Source organism: Bos taurus, chromosome 11 (genome assembly GCF_002263795.3).
Source record: "Bos taurus isolate L1 Dominette 01449 registration number 42190680 breed Hereford chromosome 11, ARS-UCD2.0, whole genome shotgun sequence".
NCBI classification, from domain to species: Eukaryota; Metazoa; Chordata; class Mammalia; order Artiodactyla; family Bovidae; genus Bos; species Bos taurus.
In genome coordinates, this window is record NC_037338.1 from 70,330,561 (window position 1) to 70,350,093 (window position 19,533).

A 19,533-nucleotide genomic window follows, 5' to 3' on the forward strand; every position below is an offset into this window, starting at 1 on the left:
CAGGACCACCCTACATGTGATAGCCCAGCAGAATGAAAAAGAAATATCAACATTAAAAAACTGACCCCAGAGAAAACAAAGATAAAGTAGCTAAAAAGTTAACTTGAGAGATAAATGTCTTCAGAAAGATTTAAGACTGAGAAGAGGGCAATGAAAATATCAGAGAAATAATGAAACAGATTTACCAGAAATGAAAGAAAGAAATGTATTTTCAGATTGAAAGAGCCCACCAAATGTCACGGCAGAATTTTTATAGAGATCCATTCCTAGATCCGTTGTACCAAAATTCAAGCACATCAGTGTTAAAGAAAGGTCCTGAAGGCTTCCAAAGGAAAAACAAACAGATTGACCATAAAGAAATTACAGTAAAACCAGCGTCAGATTTCACCTCAGTCACACAGATGCTCAACAATACTAAAGCTAGACCTCTAAATTTCTGAAGCAAAACTTCTAATCTGGAAACTATAGCCAAACAATCTATCAACCAAGTGTGAAAACAAAATAAAAATATTGGAGATAGTCAAAGATTTTCAAAAAAGTTTTCCCCTGAGGAAATTTCCTAGAATGGTGGGACTAATGGAAGAGACCCAGTGAAAAGAAATTCCAGAATAATAGCTGTACTGGAGGCCCAGAAAACAACTGGTATAAATTAAAAACATAAAGTCAGGGTCTTCGAGAAAAAGGGAGAGATTTTTTAAGGAATTTGTAGAAGCATTAGTGATATAGTGCAAAAGGCAGATAGAAAATAAATAAAAGAGAAAAGCAATCAGAAATTTCTGGAAAAACAAACCGCACAGGAGACTCCTGGTTCAAATATAAGGCAAATCATAATGTGCCACAATTTTGACAGGTGACAATGTTAAGACCAAGAGAGAGAGAATGAATATTCATTTCATCTTGATATTAGAAACATTCTCTGTGGAATGGGATGCATTACTGGACCAATAAAGACATTTATAAATATAACCTTTGTTCACTGCAGTGAAAATATGTATATAGTTTTCAATATAAAAAGCTCTGTTATTAATTTTCAACATTTAGCATCAACCTGTAAGCAAAACACAAGACTTAATCATTCTTACACAACCTTGACAATATAGAGGAAAACACAGCTGCTTTAGGAGGTGGATGTGAAAAAGTCTGGAAGAGCAGGAAGGCTAATGGCGTCACCTTCCTGGGAGGAGAGTCAGGTGATACTGCGTAAAGCTGATGGAACAAATGATAAATTTGCCATGAAGAGTTAAAAAGGAAAGTAATTAAAAAAAGTAAAAAGGGATTTAAGAAATAAAGAATTATTAAGATCGTGTGGAAAAACTCAAACGAACTTTTTGACCAACCCAATAGAAGGGGGATAGGATCATTTTTCTTACTGTACCATCAATGTTAATGAGCCTAAAGTTGTTGCACCAACAAATAACACTCTAAATCCAGATATCTAGACTCATGAAAGCAGCTGGCCAAAGACATCAGAATTCCTTAAAAGTATTTTTGGGACTTGGTGTGAGGAGCATGATTGGGGATAGTTTTTATTATTATTATTATTACAAGCCACTCTGAACTACTTGACTCCTTGCTTTATGTATAAATTACTTTGATTTGTAGTCATTGAGTGCTTGCCATATGGCAAGCATTGTGTTAAATATGAAACATTTAGAGGTGGTACCAGTCTTGTAACAAAAGCATCTACAGAACAAATGATGCTCCGTCAGGAGCCCTTCACAGAGATGCGTTCGTGTAAATTAGAAGAGAGGAAGCAGAACCGGGAATCACAGTCCACAGAATATTTGGTCAATTGATAGAAACTGTTGGTTTAGAAGCCTCAGAGAGCTAAATTAGGAGAAGAAGTCTTTAGGACTTAGGGGCTTGGAGACTTGACATGTTTCCTTTAGATTAATAATATTCTAGGCAGGCAGATAGAATTACTGACAGTTTGCAGCTCTAAGGGTCCTCAGAGAGATTCTATCCAACCTTTTCATTTTACAAACAAAGAAACCTTGGTAGTAGCAGAGCCAGGGCTGAAATCTGGTCCTTCTGATTTCAAGTTTAGGGATAGATAAAAGGAGCTCCAGATTGACACCCCTCAAAGCAGGAAATCAACATTCATCACGTATCTACTAAGGGCCAGACACTGTACTAGCCACTTTCACATATGCAATTCAATTTAATCTCCATGACAGCCATAGGAGGTAGGCTATAGCCATATTAAATCTGAGCAAACTAAAGTTTAAAGAGGTTAAATAATTTGTCTAAAGCCTAGAATGAAATAGAGATAGAGCCTGAATATAAAAGAGTCTGTCTGATCTCAAGATTCATGCCCCTTGGTTTCTGTCTCATAATTTGAGCCCTGCTGGCTTAGATGAGAGTGACACATCCCTATGCCTATGACCAGAGGTAGAAATAATAACCATTTCATATTTAATCATTGAACACATCAACACAATAACGTAATAAGGAAACCACAATCGTGGCACCGGGTAAGCAGGGCTCTTTGATCTGCTTCTCCACCCACTATGGCCCACTCTGGGAGAAGGTCTGTGAGCTGCCAGGCCATCCTTCTTAATTAGAAGGGACCCCAGGAGCCTTCCCATAGCCCCAAGCTATTCTGAGCAAAATAAACAGGAAATGGGAAAGAGGAAGAGGAGAGATAAATTCTCACTGACTTTAAAAGATTTATACTGACAATATCCCAAGGAGCTTATGAAATGTATTTTTTCCTTTTATTTTATTTTTTAGGGGTAGAGGAAAGCTGCTGATGAAGAGATAGCTCTCAACTATAGAGTTTTATTGAGAGTGAAAATACTTTAAGCTCAGTCCCTTATTGATAGTCCAGTTGCACAAAATAAAATTCATATAAACATCATCTCACATATTAGAACTGGAAAAGTAATCCATCTTCCAGTCAGCTTTGAAAGAGTCTCATTATTGAGGTACTGAATCACAAGGACAGAATTTACATGTGGTTTCACATCCAGGAGGGAGGGACAGTGGAGAGGATGAGCCCCAAGCCCCAGCAACTTCAGCTTGATTTGCTCCTATTGGGAGCTCGAGTTTCCCAGGGGTTAAACGAATATCTTTAATACCCAATCATCAGTGTGTGCTCACTGACAAAAAAGGGAAGCACCTCTTTTATTTTGCCTGCTTTCTTTCTCTCAGTAGCTCAAAAAGCTGGTTTCAATCCAACTTTTTCCCAATGAAAAATACCAGCGTAGGGTCTCAGACCCAGACACACTACTGTGCTCCCTTATATGTGGCATGTGTGGTTTCATCCTAAGCTCAGAATGCACCCCAAAGTATCTGCCACAAGACTGTGCCCCAGAGATACTTCCAGGGCTCTCACTTGCTCTGAACAGATGGTTGGAAGCCTCAGTAGATCCCAGAGTTGTCCCTAACACAGCACCTTTGCTTACAACGTAACATACTAAACACATCACATCTGCATTTAGTCTTGTCCTTGCCTGGTGTGGACGGATGGTGGAGGATGAGGTTGGGTCAGTTTTGATCCGGCTTCTCCCCCACCATACCAGATTAATCTTCCTGAAACATCACTCTGATGAGGTGCCTATCCTGCTCAAAAATCTTTTCTGGCTCCCTATTGTCCAAAGTATAGTTGAATACTTTTCAGCTGGAAATGAAATGTTCTCTGTGGTCTGGCCCACATGCACCAGCCTTCCTTATTTCTCAGCCTTCTCTTCATGTGCCCCACTCTGCATCCAAATGCCACGACACATTTTCTGCATTTCTGCCTTGACTCCTCTTCCTCTCAAATTTTGCATAGCCATTTCTGCCAATATCTTTGTTTTTCTCTCCTTTAAAGACCTAGCTCAAAGATCATCTTCTTTATGAATCTTCCCAGCTGAACCTAATATCTTTTGTGGAGCCTCCCAAAGTACTTTGTCTGTATGTGTCTTATGACTCTATAACCTCTACCTTTGATTAAAGTTAGTGCAGACGTCTCATCACCCCTATGGGACCTAGAGTTCCTTGAAGTCCAGAACTGTGTCTGACTCATGTCTGTGTCCCCAGGGCAGAGCCAGTGCTTGGATGTTTGCTCAAAGTAGGCATCCAATAAATGAAATCTGAGGGCAGAAAGGAGTGAGTAAAGAGGCCAATGAACAAATGGATTTGGTCCAGCACCCATCTGCCTGTCTTTCTCCTGTCCCACCCCTCTTGGCTCCTGCGTTATACAACTTGGCCACAAGGCACTCTGGTTACATTTCATTTTAGGATAAAGAATACAGTGGGGCAATGAGAAAGATGCAAGGTTTAAAGAGCCTTGATTAGGAGTTCAGAGACCTGGAATCTGGTTTGGACTTTCAAGTTGAGACTTTATACAAGTTATTTCCCACTTCTGATCTCCAGTCTGCTTCTCTAGAAAAGCAAGGGCATTACATTGGATCAAATTAAAGTGCTTTCTGAGTCTTTGATTCTAATTATCTTTTTTTTTTTTTTTTTTAACCTATGTGCCCGTAACAAGAATGTCTCCCCATGGTAAAATAGGATAATAATACAGATTATTTACTGAGGGTCAGAAAGCACTTTTTAAAGGCCCGTGCACCATGCTGAAAACTTCCCACTAATTACAGAGGGTTCAGTTTCCAGTACTGACCCGTGTCCCTGATTCAGTTCAGAAACAGTCTTGTGCTGACTTCATCCTGATTGTAACTAGAAGTCATATTTATCTACTTCTAAAATATAGCAACTCTCCAAATTCCTGACACAATATGTGTCCTTGGAAATACTTAGCTTCTGGTAGAAATCCCCTTCTTTCTTCCATATCATTCTTTATCAACAAAAAGTATGGTTCCTTTGCCTACTCGATAAATTGGGTTATCTGTGAAGGAGACTAATTCTATGTGCTGGGGGTGGTTAAAGAAGCTGAATACTCGTTAGCTGGTTCCCACAGGAGAAATCAAGGATCTTATGAGACAGGCTTTCACTGCAAAAGGAGCAGCATCTAATGGTCCAAAACTTCAATGGAGAAGTGTGGCAAGTGATATTAATGCATCAGAAGGAATACCAGGAACAATAAAATAATGCTGTTCTTTTATGCCAACAGTAATCCCCATAAACACAGGTTTTGTGTAGGTCACTTGGCCTGTGCTGCTGGTATTAGGGTTGGCTTGCCCCAGAGGGAAACTCTGCCACAGACATGGCACCAGGATGGATTTGTAGGGCTCTCTTTGTGGAGAATAGTTGCAGATTCACATGATTCATAGACTAAGGGGCTGAAATGGGTCTTAAAAAATTATTAAAAAAAAAAAAAAGATTATTGAGTTCGGCCAACCCTTCCCATACCATTTTTATACATGAGGAAACTGAAACAAGAAAAAGTTAATGCTTTGCTCTAGATCACTTAGCTAGTAAGCAAAGAAGTTGTAGCCATGATCTTGGCTACAAAATAAGTGACCAAAATAAGCCACACAAAGAAAATCTTGAACTGGTCATAACTATTAGACAGCCTGGAGCCAACCCAAACATTCCTCAGAAACTCTAAATTGTCCAACAGATATCAGTTTAGTCTGAAGTTGGCTTGAGTGTCATATGAAGAACTCAGGTCAGCTCAGATTTAAACTGTGACCCATTGGGTGGCCTGAGATGCCCCAGAGTGTCCTGGTTTGTGAGGTTTGGAGATACCACACATGGAGGTTTATGAGGTGGAACTGATACCCTGGCTCCACTCTGGGATCATATATGCAGTGAGGGACTCTCTTAGGCTGTCCGCGTTACAGACGAGAAACCTGAGATTCAAAGATAAGATACAGAACTAGTCAGTAGGGAAGCTGAGGTGAGAAGCTCGGTCTTCCTGATAATAAGTCCCAGATCACTATCTTTGCCTGAGGCTTTACTTTTTATGGAAACAGCCTAAGAGAGCAAGGAAGAGATTGGCTGCGTGAAGAAGGTGAGAGGCTGGAGGAAGACTTCCAGCATCGTTGACTCTAATGCCGTTGGTCTCTCTAATCCCACCACAGAGCTGATGCTGGTCCTCTCATCTGGACACACTGCAGACTCACTCTCCGTGTCTCTTGGCAGGTGCCTTCCTCCTCCTCAACACCTCGGCAAACTCCAAGCACACGATCCTGAGCCCGTGGATGAGGAGCAGCAGCGAGCACTGCCGGCTGGCCGTCTCGGTGCATCGGCACCTGCAGCCGTCGGGCAGGTACGTCGCTCAGCTGCTGCCCCACAACGAGGCTGGAAGAGAGATCCTCCTGGCACCCACTCCGGGAAAGCATGGGTGAGTCCTTCCCCGTGTCCCAAATCCAGTATGTGAATGGAGATGTGGCTTTTGGCTACAAATTTCCAGACTCTATGACATCTACTTAAAACTCACAATCGTCCTTTAACGGGTAGGGTCCAGATTGAGCCATTACTGCTATTATTCCCTGGGTGGTGTCTCGGGCACTGATCTGTGGGGCCCTCTGGCTGCCCAGGCTGGCGGTCCTTCCAGAGGCCAGAGGACCAGCTGGCAGAGTGGACATTTAATGAGTGGGTATTAAAGATATTCGTTTCCCAAAGTCCAGATGGAGCCAAGAAGAAAACAGCCAAGGGGAGTGTTAAAAGGCCAAAATGAAAGTAATTTAATATGCTGGAAACTGGTTTTTACCAGGGGAACTTTGGCAGGAAGGGAAAGAGCAAACCTTTGTGGCTGCCTAAGCGGTCCCACAGCAGTGCGGGACCCCACGGTGGAAGAGATCAGGGCTGCCGCACGGTGCCGATTGAGGAGAGGAGCAAGACAGGCTTCACAGCAAGGCTTCACAGCACTGATGTCATACCCAGTACCCTTGTCATTGAACTTAAGCTTCCTGGACATACTCATTTGCTTCCTCAGTGATCTGTCGGGCCTCTAGAAACGGTGACTCTGGGAAGCAAACTTGAACAAGGGAATCTCTGCGCTTGCCTTTCTTCTCATTCCATAAGACCCCAGCTTTGAGGGGTCCCTGCTCTGATAATCAACAAGAGTGAGAGAGGCATGTGTGCTAGTTGACCTCACATTTCTAGCTAAGCTTACAGGGCTTAACTTTCCTCTAAGAAAATATCTTTCAGAGAGACTCCAACTGAACAGTGATGTTGCCCATCTCCACCTCTGTGCTATACTGGGTCAGTGGGGAGAGCCTACCTACCACCATTCCAATAAAACTATACAGCCTCTTACTCATTTCTTGAAAGGCTTCACCCTACTCCCCCTGCTACTGGCCCATCTGTATTTATTTGTGTTTCAAAGAACTGCTACTACTGTCCCAGCAGGAATGAAATCTTGGCTTCAGAAAGGATGTTCTCCTCATATCGAAACTCACATGCGTCTTCTTGCCTCAGAAATGTCTCGTTGGCCTGACTGGGAGGGGCCCGGCCACCAAGTGTTTCTTGCTGTGTTCACAAGAAATCAAGAATGCCAGGTGTTAGGGGTGAGCCATGGGCACGCCTTCCTCCATCATGGCCTCCTTTTCTTGTGAGAATACCAGATGGCAAAGTCTCCCATCCATGAGTGGGGCTGGTGGTGGCCTCAGCCGCAGTGCCATCCTGTATGTGTTTGCCCAGCCCCATGAGCTATTTATTTTGCCTTCTGCTCACCATTCCTGCCCCACCAAGCCTGGCAGAGTCCAGAGAGTGCTGCCTGGTGCTGCTGGGACTTCAGGCTATCAATCTGTTAAAGTGCTGGAGGAGTGGGGAGCGGGTAGAGGACTCACTGATGTCACAGGGGGACCTGGAGTTTGGGGTCTCCCTGAAATGCCAGCTGAGAACATGCATGCCTGCAAGGGGACAAATGCCGCAGGACTTCAGCACGTCCTAAGTAGCAGGGCCTGGTCCCTGTCCAGCATCCTCAGGAAGATGACTGCTCCTTGGTGTGACTCGCTGTGGGGGCTTACAAAAAGCCATCCCCTCTTTATCTTCCTGTGCTCATAACTATCATCTGAGGTCCCATTTCAGTTCAGTTCAGTCACTCAGTCATGTCTGACTCTTTGCAACCCCATGGACTGCAGCATGCCAGGCCTCCCTATCCATCACCAACTCCTGGAGTTCATTCAAACTCATGTCCATTGAGTCGGTGATGCCACCCAACCATCTCATCTTCTGTCACCCTCTTCTCCTCCTGCCTTCAATCTTTCCCAGCATCAGGGTCTTTTCAAATGAGTCAGGTCTTTGCATCAAGTGGCCATAGTATTGGAGTTTCAGCTTCAGCATCAGTCCTTCCAATGAATATTCAGGACTGATTTCCTTTAGGATGGACTGTTTGGATCTCCTTGCCGTCCAAGGGACTCTCAAGTCTTCTCCAAAACCACAGTTGAAAAGCATCAATTCTTTGGCTCTCAGCTTTCTTTATAGTCCAACTCTCACATCTGTACATGACTATGGGGAAAACCATAGCTTTGACTAGACAGACCTTTGTTGGCAAAATAATGTCTCTGCTCATTTAACAGACAGGAAAACTGAGACAAAGAGGAGATCGGCAGCCTATTTATAGTAACCTAAACAAGACTTCAGTTCTCCCCTTTCTTCATTTGGGGTCTTTCTGGGTCATTTCTCCTCTTTCTGGGAAACCCATAGCCTCTCGGCAGGAATTCAGGGAGAACCGATGAGTTTGCGAAAGAGGAGATGGAAGTGAAGGAACTTTGCGAAAAGAGACAAGCTAGCTTCTTTGACAGAGAAGGCAATGGCAACCCACTCCAGTACTCTTGCCTGGAAAATCCCATGAATGGAGGAGCCTGGTAGGCTGCAGTCCTTGGGGTCTCAAAGAGTCGGACACGATGGAGGGACTTCACTTTGACTTTTCACTTTCATGCATTGGAGAAGGAAATGGCACCCCACTCCAGTGTTCTTGCCTGGAGAATCCCAGGGATGGTGGAGCCTGGTGGGCTGCCATCTATGGGGTCTCACAGATTCGGACATGACTGAAGCGACTTAGCAGCAGCAGCAGCTTCTTTGAAGATCCGGGGGGCATGTAATGGTGACCTTCCCTCCATATGTGGTGAGAACACAGAGACCAATACTGCACAATGCAGGAGGCTGTGACCTTTCCCTGAGGCTGCCATTTCTGTGTCCATTTCGCAGGCCAAAGCATTTTCTTCCCAGCATGACTCCTTGATCACTGGCAGTCATCTGTCCCCTGGAGGGAGGGAGCTGAGGCAAGGGAAATGCTGCAGGGGTGATGGGCAAGCCCACTGACCCTGGCTTTGGTAGGGCTGCCCCTGCATCCTAGGGGCTTTGCCTCAGGCCAGGCTCCGTGAGTCTTGTGCCACAATGTTCTCTCCTAGCCGTGGCAGAGTCATTTTGGAGTTTGATGATAAGAGTGATTCTGGTTTAAATTAAAGACACCTGAGCCAGCCCTGAGGGTGCTTCCCTGGGCACCCTGGCAAGCTGCAGGCCACAGGCCCTTTCCATCAATTCAGAGAACTCTAGCTGTTCACGTCCAGCTGGATCTGGGTTTGCTCAGTCTCGATACTATTGACATCTGGGGCCAGACAGTTCTTCTTGTGGGCACTGTCCTGAGCGTGGCCCCCGCCTTCCAAGGCCTCTACCCACTAGATGCCAGTAGCACCTCCCCAGGTCATGACAACAAAAATGTCTCCAGACATTGCCAGATGTCTCCTGGGGGGCAAAACTGTCCCATTGAGACCTCTGAAATGGAGCATTTTAGAGTGGGGAAGAACACTGGAATTTACCTGGTCCCACCATGTCAGTTCACAAGTGTTGGGAACTGAGGCCAGGAGGGGTAAAGGACTTGCTTCCCGTCACATATGTGTCAGTGTTGGCAGGCGTGTGTATGTTCCAGCCGCTGTGCCAAGTCCTGGGTTTCACAGACATATAAGGCCCATTCCCACCCTTGAGTAGTAACTTGTTAACACTAATTATGCACTAATTATGCCAATCACTGCTATGCACTTTAAATGTGTTTTCTTATTTAATACTCAACAACACAGGTACTGTGTTACTATCTTCTATCTCACAGATGAGGAAATTGAGTGAAGCCAAATAACTTGTCCAAGGTCACTGACTAGACAGGGTGGAGGGCATCTGAACCTCATCAGGCTGACTCTAGATTGTTTTCACCCATTGCTGCAAGAGCTCAATTGAACCACAGTAGTGCAGCAAAAATAATAATAATAATGTTCTGTGAATCAAAGTCTTGAATTTAAGTCCTATGTCACTATTCAATTGTCAGTTCAATGAACAGTCATTTATTGGGTATTTTGTATTTGTTAGGACCATAGAGGTGCTAGAGATGTGGAAAGCCAACCTTGATGGTTTGTGAAAGGATATTTCATGAATGAGCTCTATGAGTTCAGGCACATTCCATCCCTACCTAAGCCTCAGATTTACCATTTGTAAAGTGGGAATGATGGTGCTGCCCTTCTCACATAGTCATGTGGGGTCCGTGCAGTTAAGGATGTGAAGGGTTTTGTACACTCTGATCAGGAAACACATGTAAGAGGCCATTTACTTAATACCCTGATCTACTCCACTCTGCTTACAATTTGGGATCACACAGGATTGCAACTCATCTGTTTTCTGATTATGAGGTCAGTGCCACTCTCAAGAATCTTTTGATTTGGGGATCCTTGGCAGTTTGCCTTGCTGGAAGCTTGTTCCCTATAATGTCAGAGATGACCCCAGGAGCCCAGTGATCAATGCAGTGAGGGGGACATGGTGAAATCGTGGTGGTGATGACAGTGATGACTACGGATAAGGCTGGCTTCCTCTCAGAACAGAACACGGTGGTTGGGGAACGCTGCTGGGAAAACAACAGTCAGCATTTGTAGTAACAAGGGAGGAAGTTGTCATAACACTGTCGACTCGGGAGAGCCTGACTCAGAGGAACGACAAGTCAGAGGCCAGCAAGTCCCTGGGAGACCACTCAGTGCAACACCAGCGGGGCGGCAGCCTGCGAGGAGGCACAGGAAGCAGGGGCAGCGGTTGGGGAATCCCAACAGATGCTCCCCTCCCAGTCGCCTGGAAAGCAGCAGCAGCAGAGTGTGTGAGATCTAAATGATTCACAGGGCGAGAACGCCTGAGTCTGCCAAGACAGTCAGGCTTTGCCCGGAGTCTCCCAGGGGACAGCCGACAATGAATGCCTGGCCTGCTCATCTGCTCATCTTCCCAGCCAGAAAGGCCACAGACTCAAGGAAGCAGAGAAATGGGCTGTCAAACTGCCCAACCCCGCTGACTGCAGAATCTAGCAGGCAGAGGACATCCTAACTGGAAATTAGAGGCCACAGAGTTCTGTGAATTGAACGAATATAATACCTATTTAACATGGTATACTGTGAAATGCTCCAGTATTTTGGCCACCTGATGCAAAGAACAAACTCACTGGAAAAGACCCTTATGCTGGGAAAGATGGAAGGCAAAAAGAGAAGGGAGCAGCAGAGGATGAGGTGGTTGGATGGTGTTACTGACTCAATGGATGTCAGTTTGAGCAAACTCTGGGAGGTAGTGAAGGACAGAGGAGACTGGCGTGCCGCAGTCTATGGGGTTGCATAGAGTCAGACATGACTGAGCAACTGAACAACAAACTGGAATGGCATGAGGAGAATGGCGCACACGGTGCCCAACTGTAGTAGATACTTGATACATTAATAGATCCTTCTCAGTTTATAATTCATGTAAGCACCATGGATGGAGTGCCACCTGTATCATTGGTGCTGGGAATACACAGCCGGAGATGACAAAGGCTTTCTTTCAAGAAGCATCCAGTTCAGTAAGGAAGACACAAGTTCAACAGCAACAGCAGATGCTTATGCAGATGTTTTTAAATTAGGGCCCAGAAATTTTAAGAGGCTGAGCTAAGACCACTGTCCAGGAAAGCCAGCACAGGCATCTCAGTTCCTTCTTCTCCTGTGCTCCCCTGCCTTTCAACTGAAAGCTGTTTTAGAAAGAGCAGTCTGTCCAGCAGCAATTGGCAATGTAAAATCAGCAGCTTCTTGGACTCAAGAACACAAGCCCAAGGGTTGGTGGTGTCTCAGACTGTAAGAGCGACTCTCCAAGACTGCTTCCATGACATCTGTCACAAGTCTGCCTTCCTCCTCGCGCATACAGCTTTCTCCTGCAGCCCTGGGTATCTGGGGACTTTTCTTACGTGTGACCAGAACTACAGTGTGTGGAGGGAAGAATTGGGCCTGGGGGGATAGAAGTTGCCAATCTTTTGAATTACTAATACTTGAAAAGATGTTTTAAACCTAAAGGATTTGATGATACCTGGGCTTGAGCCAAGATAAGCCATCAGGGCCTTTTCACAACACGAATGAGACTCATTCCAGAGGGTAGCAGAGAAATAAGATTCTCCACAGCACAGAACTTCACCTATCTGTGGGAGCTTAACCCCTACACTCAGAGGAGACTTGAGTTCCATCTGTCTCGTTGATTTCCTGATGTGGGAAGCCAGGGCTCAATGCCTGATGAGATGTGATAAAGGTCAAAGTGCAGGCTCCTGGCAAAGCCAGGACCCACGCCCGTGTTGGGCCCCAGAGCCCCATCCTCCAGTGCTTCCATTTGTCTGTTTCCCAGCTAAACAGAAAATCTCAATCAAGAAGTCCTCAACCTCATTGCCCTGAGATTAAAATCTGCACTCCCCTCTCAGTTGAAGAAGAACTCACGTCTGTGCTGGGTACCCACACGGCTGCCATGTTTATTTAAACCGATTGGTTCTGACTAAAGATCCCAGCTTTAAAACCAGAAACAGTCCCAATGGAAGACCTGCCAAAGGAATTTAACCCAAAGCAATATTGATTGCTGGGCGTCAGGGGTGAGCCCTCAGTCCTAGCTGCTAGTTTGCAGTGTGGTAATAGAACAACCACCGCCTTCCCGGCCTCAGCTTCCTCCCTCCTGAAGTGGAGATTTCACCGCTGCCTCCCCTTCCTCCATCGCACAATGCAAGCACCCCTGCCTCAGGTTGCCAGTCAGGACAGGGGAGCAGAAAGTGATAGAGTCTGCTTTATGGGCCCACTAGTCTGGCACACAATACAGTTACCTACTACTGACCCACAGAGACCTTTCACCACTTTTGTACAGAAACCTGGATTTCCCTATAAATATACTGGATGGTCTCAGGAGGCTGAGCGAGGGGCAGGAGCGGGGAAGCGCAGTGTGGAAAGATGACACAGGGCATTTGCCTCTGAAAGGATGCCCGACGGCCTCTGCTCAGCCTTGCTGGGCGTACCTTCAGTTGGTTCAGGGCACTGTGGCAGGCCTGGCCAGCGTGAGGAAATTAGAGGCCTGTGGTACTCAGCGTCCCGGGCAAAGTTCTCCTCGCATCCTGCCCGCATGACAAACGGGACCAGGAGTGAACAAAAGGTGATCATTTATTGAAATTGATGCCCTCGAGTGGCACTGTCACAGTGATTTAATTTCAGGCCCCGCTTCTTCTCGCTTTCAAAGTCATTCGTAGTGTCAGCTTCTCTCTTTTCCCCCTTGGTCTGAATAACACACTAATAAATATACAATAAGGGCTTTAATGTCCGGGTGATTTACACTAAAAAGAGAGAGCCATTCAAAGGCTTTAAAGATAATTTTTAAAAGCCTTAAAACTCACACTCAGCCCTGTCACGGTGTCATGGGAACAGTCATGCAGCTGGGAACTCTCGAGCAGAGGCAGTTGTGAGACTCCAGTCCTAGGAGCGCAGGGAGGCACCCCCTCCCCCAGCACACACACTCAGTGTGCTCTGAGGCTAGTCTCTGGAGCCTCAGCTTTCCTCTCTGTGTGATGGTAGTAACTGAACCACCTCATAGGGTGGTTGTGAAGTTAAATTAAATAATGTGGAGTGGGTGTTCCCCTCATCCCCTACCAATTGCTCCTATAAAGGTGGGCCAGCCTTCCTCCAGACTGCTCAGCATTTGGGGAGAGTGGTTGTGAGATGGGCCAAGGTTATCAGTTTCATACCCCTCGGTATGACCTAGGTGGTACCCCAAAGTACCAGTCCCACTAACTATGCCTGGATTTATCATATTTCTCACCCCTTTGAGTAGTAATATTGAAGCAACAACTAAAATGCTAGTTTTCTCTAGCATATGGACCTTAAGCCATTGAAATGGTAGGTCTCAAGATTTGGGGGTACAAATCATAAGTACACAGTTTACAAAATCCATATGGCTAAAGGCCATTCCAATTGATTCTGATTTTAGTCTTGGGAAGGGGCATGAGCATAAGTATTTTTAAAGAGTGCCACTGGGATTCTGATGTGCATCAAGAATTAGTAATGACAGCTAACATCTCAGCTTGACTTGCGTCATCACATAAACAGGTGGCTTTCTATAACTATTTACTAAATGCTAAGAAAAAAATTAAAAAAAGAAAGCTTGGAGAGGTGAGATGGACTTCTGTGCAGGGTGGACAGTCATTTTTCTCCCCCTTATGGGGAGAAATGCTAGTGACAAGGCTGTCTAAGCCTGGCCTGATCCTGCCTGCTGTGCACCCCCAAGCTGGGAAAACTATGTATCCCAGGTCATGGATGGGTCTGGTCTCCTCTGGTGGGTCTTCTCAGGACACATGTGTTATTCTTTCTCCAAAAGGACTGTGGTGTTCAAGGCCTTGGAGACTGAGAAGAATACACCGTGGACTGGAGAAAGCCTGACCTTTTAGAGTCAGAGGGGGTCTCCATCCCATGCATACTTTCATGCGTCCATCCACCCTCTATCCACACACTATCCACCATGCCTCTTGATCTTCAGAATGTCATATGTTGACTCTCATCTCATCTTCAGATTAACAGCAGGACCACGGCACTCCTCTGTGTTCTTAGGAGGTAGACACTATGTTGTCAGTATTCGCAGTAAGTATCTGCCCTGTGCATGTTGAGGGTACAAAGTACATCAACATCCACCCACTCATTTCATCTTCACTACAATCTGTGCCTTATATGTTGTTACCCTCATTTTACAGATAAGTAAACTGAATCTCAAAGACGTTCAGTGATTTGCCCATAGTCGTGGGTAACACACAGTGGGGAACACAGATCTTCTGCCTCATTTTTTTATCTCATGTTATTTCCCCCAAGGAAGCCTTGCAGGTGAACCCTTGTATCACACCTGGCTCTGAGGAAATCAGTCAGGAAAATCTCACCTGATATTTGGTCATCTGGCTCTAGGCTACACACCCTGAAGCTAGATCCTTGGTTTGCACATCTTTTCCTTGCAGTGCCTGGCACAGCATCTAGAACACAGAAGATATTCTGTGTTAGGTGAACAGATACCAGATCAGTTTACGGTAGTTCCGTGATGCGAGTCTTCCTAAATCTAAGCTCTAAAAGTTAAAAGTCCAGGCCAAGATCAAAGAAGAGTCTCCAATCAGTGAAAAGATAAAAAGTGCTTCTCCCCACCCTCTGCCCACACCCAGGGATAGATGTGTGATTCTCCCTGGGGTTCGGGAAGCAGCTGTCAGAATGCACCTCAACTGTGAAGGTTGCCACCAAGTACAAAGGACAATTCCTTTCCTGGCAGGTACAACTTTTACTCACGATTGCCTTCATTGATGAGCGTCAAGAAAAATAAATGAAAAGACCATCGGCTTCTGCCAGCTTTGACCTTCGAGATTTGACAGCCCAAGGCTTGTAGTGGGGCTCTTTTGAGCTGGTTGCTTTCGTTTTTCCACTCTGCCCTGGATATTTGATGGATTGAACACTAGGTAGATAAGAGAATTGTGAATACCTATAAACCCCTCGGCTTGTCAGAATGGCATCCTGGCAAATCCCATAATGATAAATATATGTTGTATACAAAGAGAAATCAAAATGCATAAAAACAATCACTTCTCATCTCAGGAGTGTTTACCAAGTACTTACCACTTCCCAGTGGGGAGGGAGATATTAAAAATAGATGGAGGAATTAGGTGATACACCAGTGGTGTCAGAGAATTGACACATTCCTTCCATCATGCACTGTGGCAGCAAATGTTTACAAGTCTTACTCTATCCCAGGCACTGGTTGGACTCTGGTGGCTCTTCCTGCCTTCAAGGCCTCAGAGTGAGGTTTGGTGTTGGACGACAAGGGACAGATCTGATGCTGTGATGGGTGTGTGCGCCAGTGCCACAGGGGTGCTGGTGAAGAGCTTGTCCCCTGAAATCCACTTGTGCTGAGGCGGAAAATAGTTGCACATGTGGACTCTCTTTAGATCATACCAGAGGGAAAGAGAAAGTGAGAAGTGCCTGGACCCAGGGCGAAATCTTTTGAGCACTTGAAACAGGATAAAGAGTCGGACACGACTGAGTGACTTCACTTTCACTTTTCATTTTCATGCATTGGAGAAGGAAATGGCAACCCACTCCAGTGTTCTTGCCTGGAGAATCCCAGGGACGGGGGAGCCTGGTGGGCTGCCGTCTATGGGGTCACACAGAGTCGGACACGACTGAAGTGACTTAGGAGCAGCAGCAGCAGCAGCAGCAACAGGATGTTTGCCACAAGAAGAGGTGGGGTGGGGGTGGGGTCCAGAGACTTCTGTGTTTGGAGACTGCCTCGGTGGGGAGGGGTTGGGTTCTGCTTCCACACAAGCCAGTGGGACACACACATGGAAGTCAGGCACTCCGAGAGACAGAGACCTGGGGCGAGGGGTGGGGTGGTGCGGGGTGGCCAAGTGATCCTGTGGCCCCAGCACATCACCAGGCCTCGGCACACATGCCCGATTTGTGTGGAATGCCTTCCTATTGGTGTGCACCTGACCACTCCCCTTCTCCCATCAGAGCCAGCTCAGTTGTCTTCTCTGGGCCAGCCTTATGATTTTGGCTGCTGTTGGCTCCAATTTCAGACCTCTCTTGTCATCCTCCTTCCTCTCCTTTCTCTTTGCAAGAAGAATAGCTTGGGCAGGTTGTTCCTCACGGATTGCCCTCCACCCTGTTCTCCACCAGAGGTCCTTACTCATTCTTCTGCAGCCAGTTTAGTGTCTCCTCCTCTGAGAAGCCCTTTAGGGTCCCCAGAGTGGCATTGGCCCTGTGGCCCTGTGGCAGTCCAGCTGCAGCCCTGTCTCTCCACTGGTTGACAGGGATCTGGTGCCCTTTCACAGCTGGCTTCTTCCTGAGTGCCAACACACAGAGGACAGAGGAAGAGTGAGGCTGCTGGTGGGGGGCAGGGATGAGCAGGCACCCTGGCAGCCTGAGTAGGGGCTCACCTCTCTTCCAGCATTCCTCTTAATTTGTATAATAGTAATAATGATGATGAAATGGAAAATTTTAGTCCTTGTTTGAGCCAGTGTAACAAAATACCACTGACTGGGCAGTTTATAAACAACAGAAGTTTATTTTGTACAGTTCCGAAGTCTGGGGGATTACCTTGGGGCTCAGCTAGTAAAGAATCTGCCTGCAATGTGGGAGCCCTGGGTTCGATCCCTGGCTTGGGAATATCCCCTGGAGGAGGGAAAGGCTTACCCACTCCAGTATTCTGGCCTGGAGAATTCCATGGGATTGCAAAGAGTCGGACACGACTGAGCGACTTTCACTTTCCCTGGAGTCTGGAAGTCCAAGATCAGGGTGTCAGCAGGAAGAGGTCTCCCTTCCTTGTTCATAGTTGGTGCCTTCTCTCTGTCTTCACGTGGCCGAAGGGGCAAGAGAGCTCTCTGGGACCTCTTGATAAGAGCGCTCACTAATCCCATTCATAGGGCCTTCACCCTCATGACCCGATCCACTACCCAAAAGCCCCGTCTCCTCTTACTACCACTCTGGGGGGTAGATTTCAACATAGGAATTTGGGGATGGGGGCAGGGAGCACACACAGGCCATAACCAGGAGAGAGAGGAATAGTTACTTCGTGCTTCCTGTGTGGTATCGGGCATTATTCTAAGAGCCATTTTATCGTGGAGGGAGCTGAAGCTCAGTGTGGTTAAGTAACTTGGCCAGAGTCACACATCTCATATTCAAACCCAAGTCGTCCAGCTCCACAGTTGATACTCCCAAACACTGTGCAGTGAGCTTCCCTAACACCAATAATTGAGAATACATTATTATATATATGTGATGATTAACCTTTGATATGCCCAGTTACATATTTTCTATGGTATATATGTAATCCTTCCCATCCAAAATCAAGGGCAAAGTTCTAAGGCCTCAGCCCACAGAAGAAGCACATTTTGGAGAGCAGGCAGTCCTGAGAACAGGAACTAGAAAACATTATGTCTGGCCCTGCAGAAGGTCATAGTAAGTCTAACTAAAGAATGTGGTCTTAGATTCCTGTGATTGCTCATTTGTGAAGCTCTCCTCCAATCCTACCCCTCACTGCTTGCTGGTTTCAGGTCTCTTTCTGTGGTAAAGTAGCAGAAATAGGTGATGGAATCATCAGTTCTTTTAATTGTAATGGAAAAAGGTTAGGTAGCCAGTGCTGACGAGTAAAGAAACACCACCACCTGCATGATCTCCCAGGTCAGCCTGCGTTTGCTCCAGGTCTCAAAATAAAGCTCCCTGTTTTTCATTACCTGGCCTGCTCCTGAGTTTTCCTTTTCCCTTTCTGTTTTGTTTGTAGTTCCACACTCACATGTCTAACTAAATTCCTTGCTGTTAGAACAGAAATGCATTCTCTTATGGTTCAGAGCCTTAGTTAAGAGCTGATCAACCATGGGATTTGGCATTTAAAAGGCTTTACAAAATCTGCTCAGGGATTTGGTGCAATGTCTATTCCTGAGAGATTCTTACATCACTGAACTCCAAGAGGAGAGTTCTCACCACTTTCAAATTACTGATAGCTTTCCCTATAAGTCTTGTAGTGGCAAGAAAAGGGAGGCCATGGAAGGAAAGCCACAGCTTGCAGCAGAGCAGGCCGAGCCCAGGCATGAGAACTAGCATCCCCAGTGGCTTGGAAGGTCCTTGAGACTGTTCCCTCCAGGGCTCCAGGTTACCTGAGGGTCCGGAGCCTTCCTCCACCCCACAGGGCAGCTTTGCTCACATGACTGCTGAGCAGTGGGCCTCCGAGGAGAGACAGCTGTGTGCTGTGCTGTTCATCTTTGGCTCAGCTCTGTGACTCAGATTTTCAGTCTCTCTGAAGGAGTGTGAGGGAGAGGCCAGAGCCAAATTGTTATTCTGTGTTGTTCCGTTAATTCTGTGGAATGCTGCGTGAAGCCTCTGAGGATGATAAGCTCAGTGACTCTTCCTGTGTATTAGGAAGTCCCAAATGAAGCACATCAAGACTTTGAGGAGAGAACGGACAGATGAAAATTGCAGGCTGTTAATCTTCTACTTCAAACCCTTCAATGAAACCATGTCCAACCCAAGATCAAGTCTGAGCTCCTTAGCATGGCACCAACCCAACTGGGATGCACCCCTCTTAGGCCTAGATCACCCCATTCCTTTGGACCCATACTTCATTTATATCAAACTGTTCAGTTACCCTGCTGAGTAAAGCAAGTTGTTTCAAGCCCTCTTGTCCACCTCCACACACACTCCACATGGCAAAGAAAGAAAGAAAAAGAAAGTGCTAACTATAGGAACAAATTCGCAAATGAATCGGGCCAGGAACTCAAGAACTTGAAATATGGTGGGTTTTTTTGGGGGGGAGGGGTGGGGAACACATCTAGAAAGCTCTTGACCAAAATTCTACCTCTGTCTTATACAACAGCTTACTTCCTTCTAC

The 19,533-nt window shown here is 46.1% G+C and overlaps 1 protein-coding gene across 1 annotated transcript in view; it reads left to right on the forward strand.

Annotated features, from left to right (window-relative positions):
* ALK (ALK receptor tyrosine kinase) overlaps positions 1–19,533 on the forward strand; it is a 732,834-nt gene that overhangs the window by 400,226 nt on the left and 313,075 nt on the right. The window contains exon 4 of the mRNA XM_024999478.2: positions 6,031–6,232. Coding sequence (XP_024855246.1) covers positions 6,031–6,232 — 202 coding nt within the window. The remainder of the gene's footprint in view (positions 1–6,030; positions 6,233–19,533) is intronic.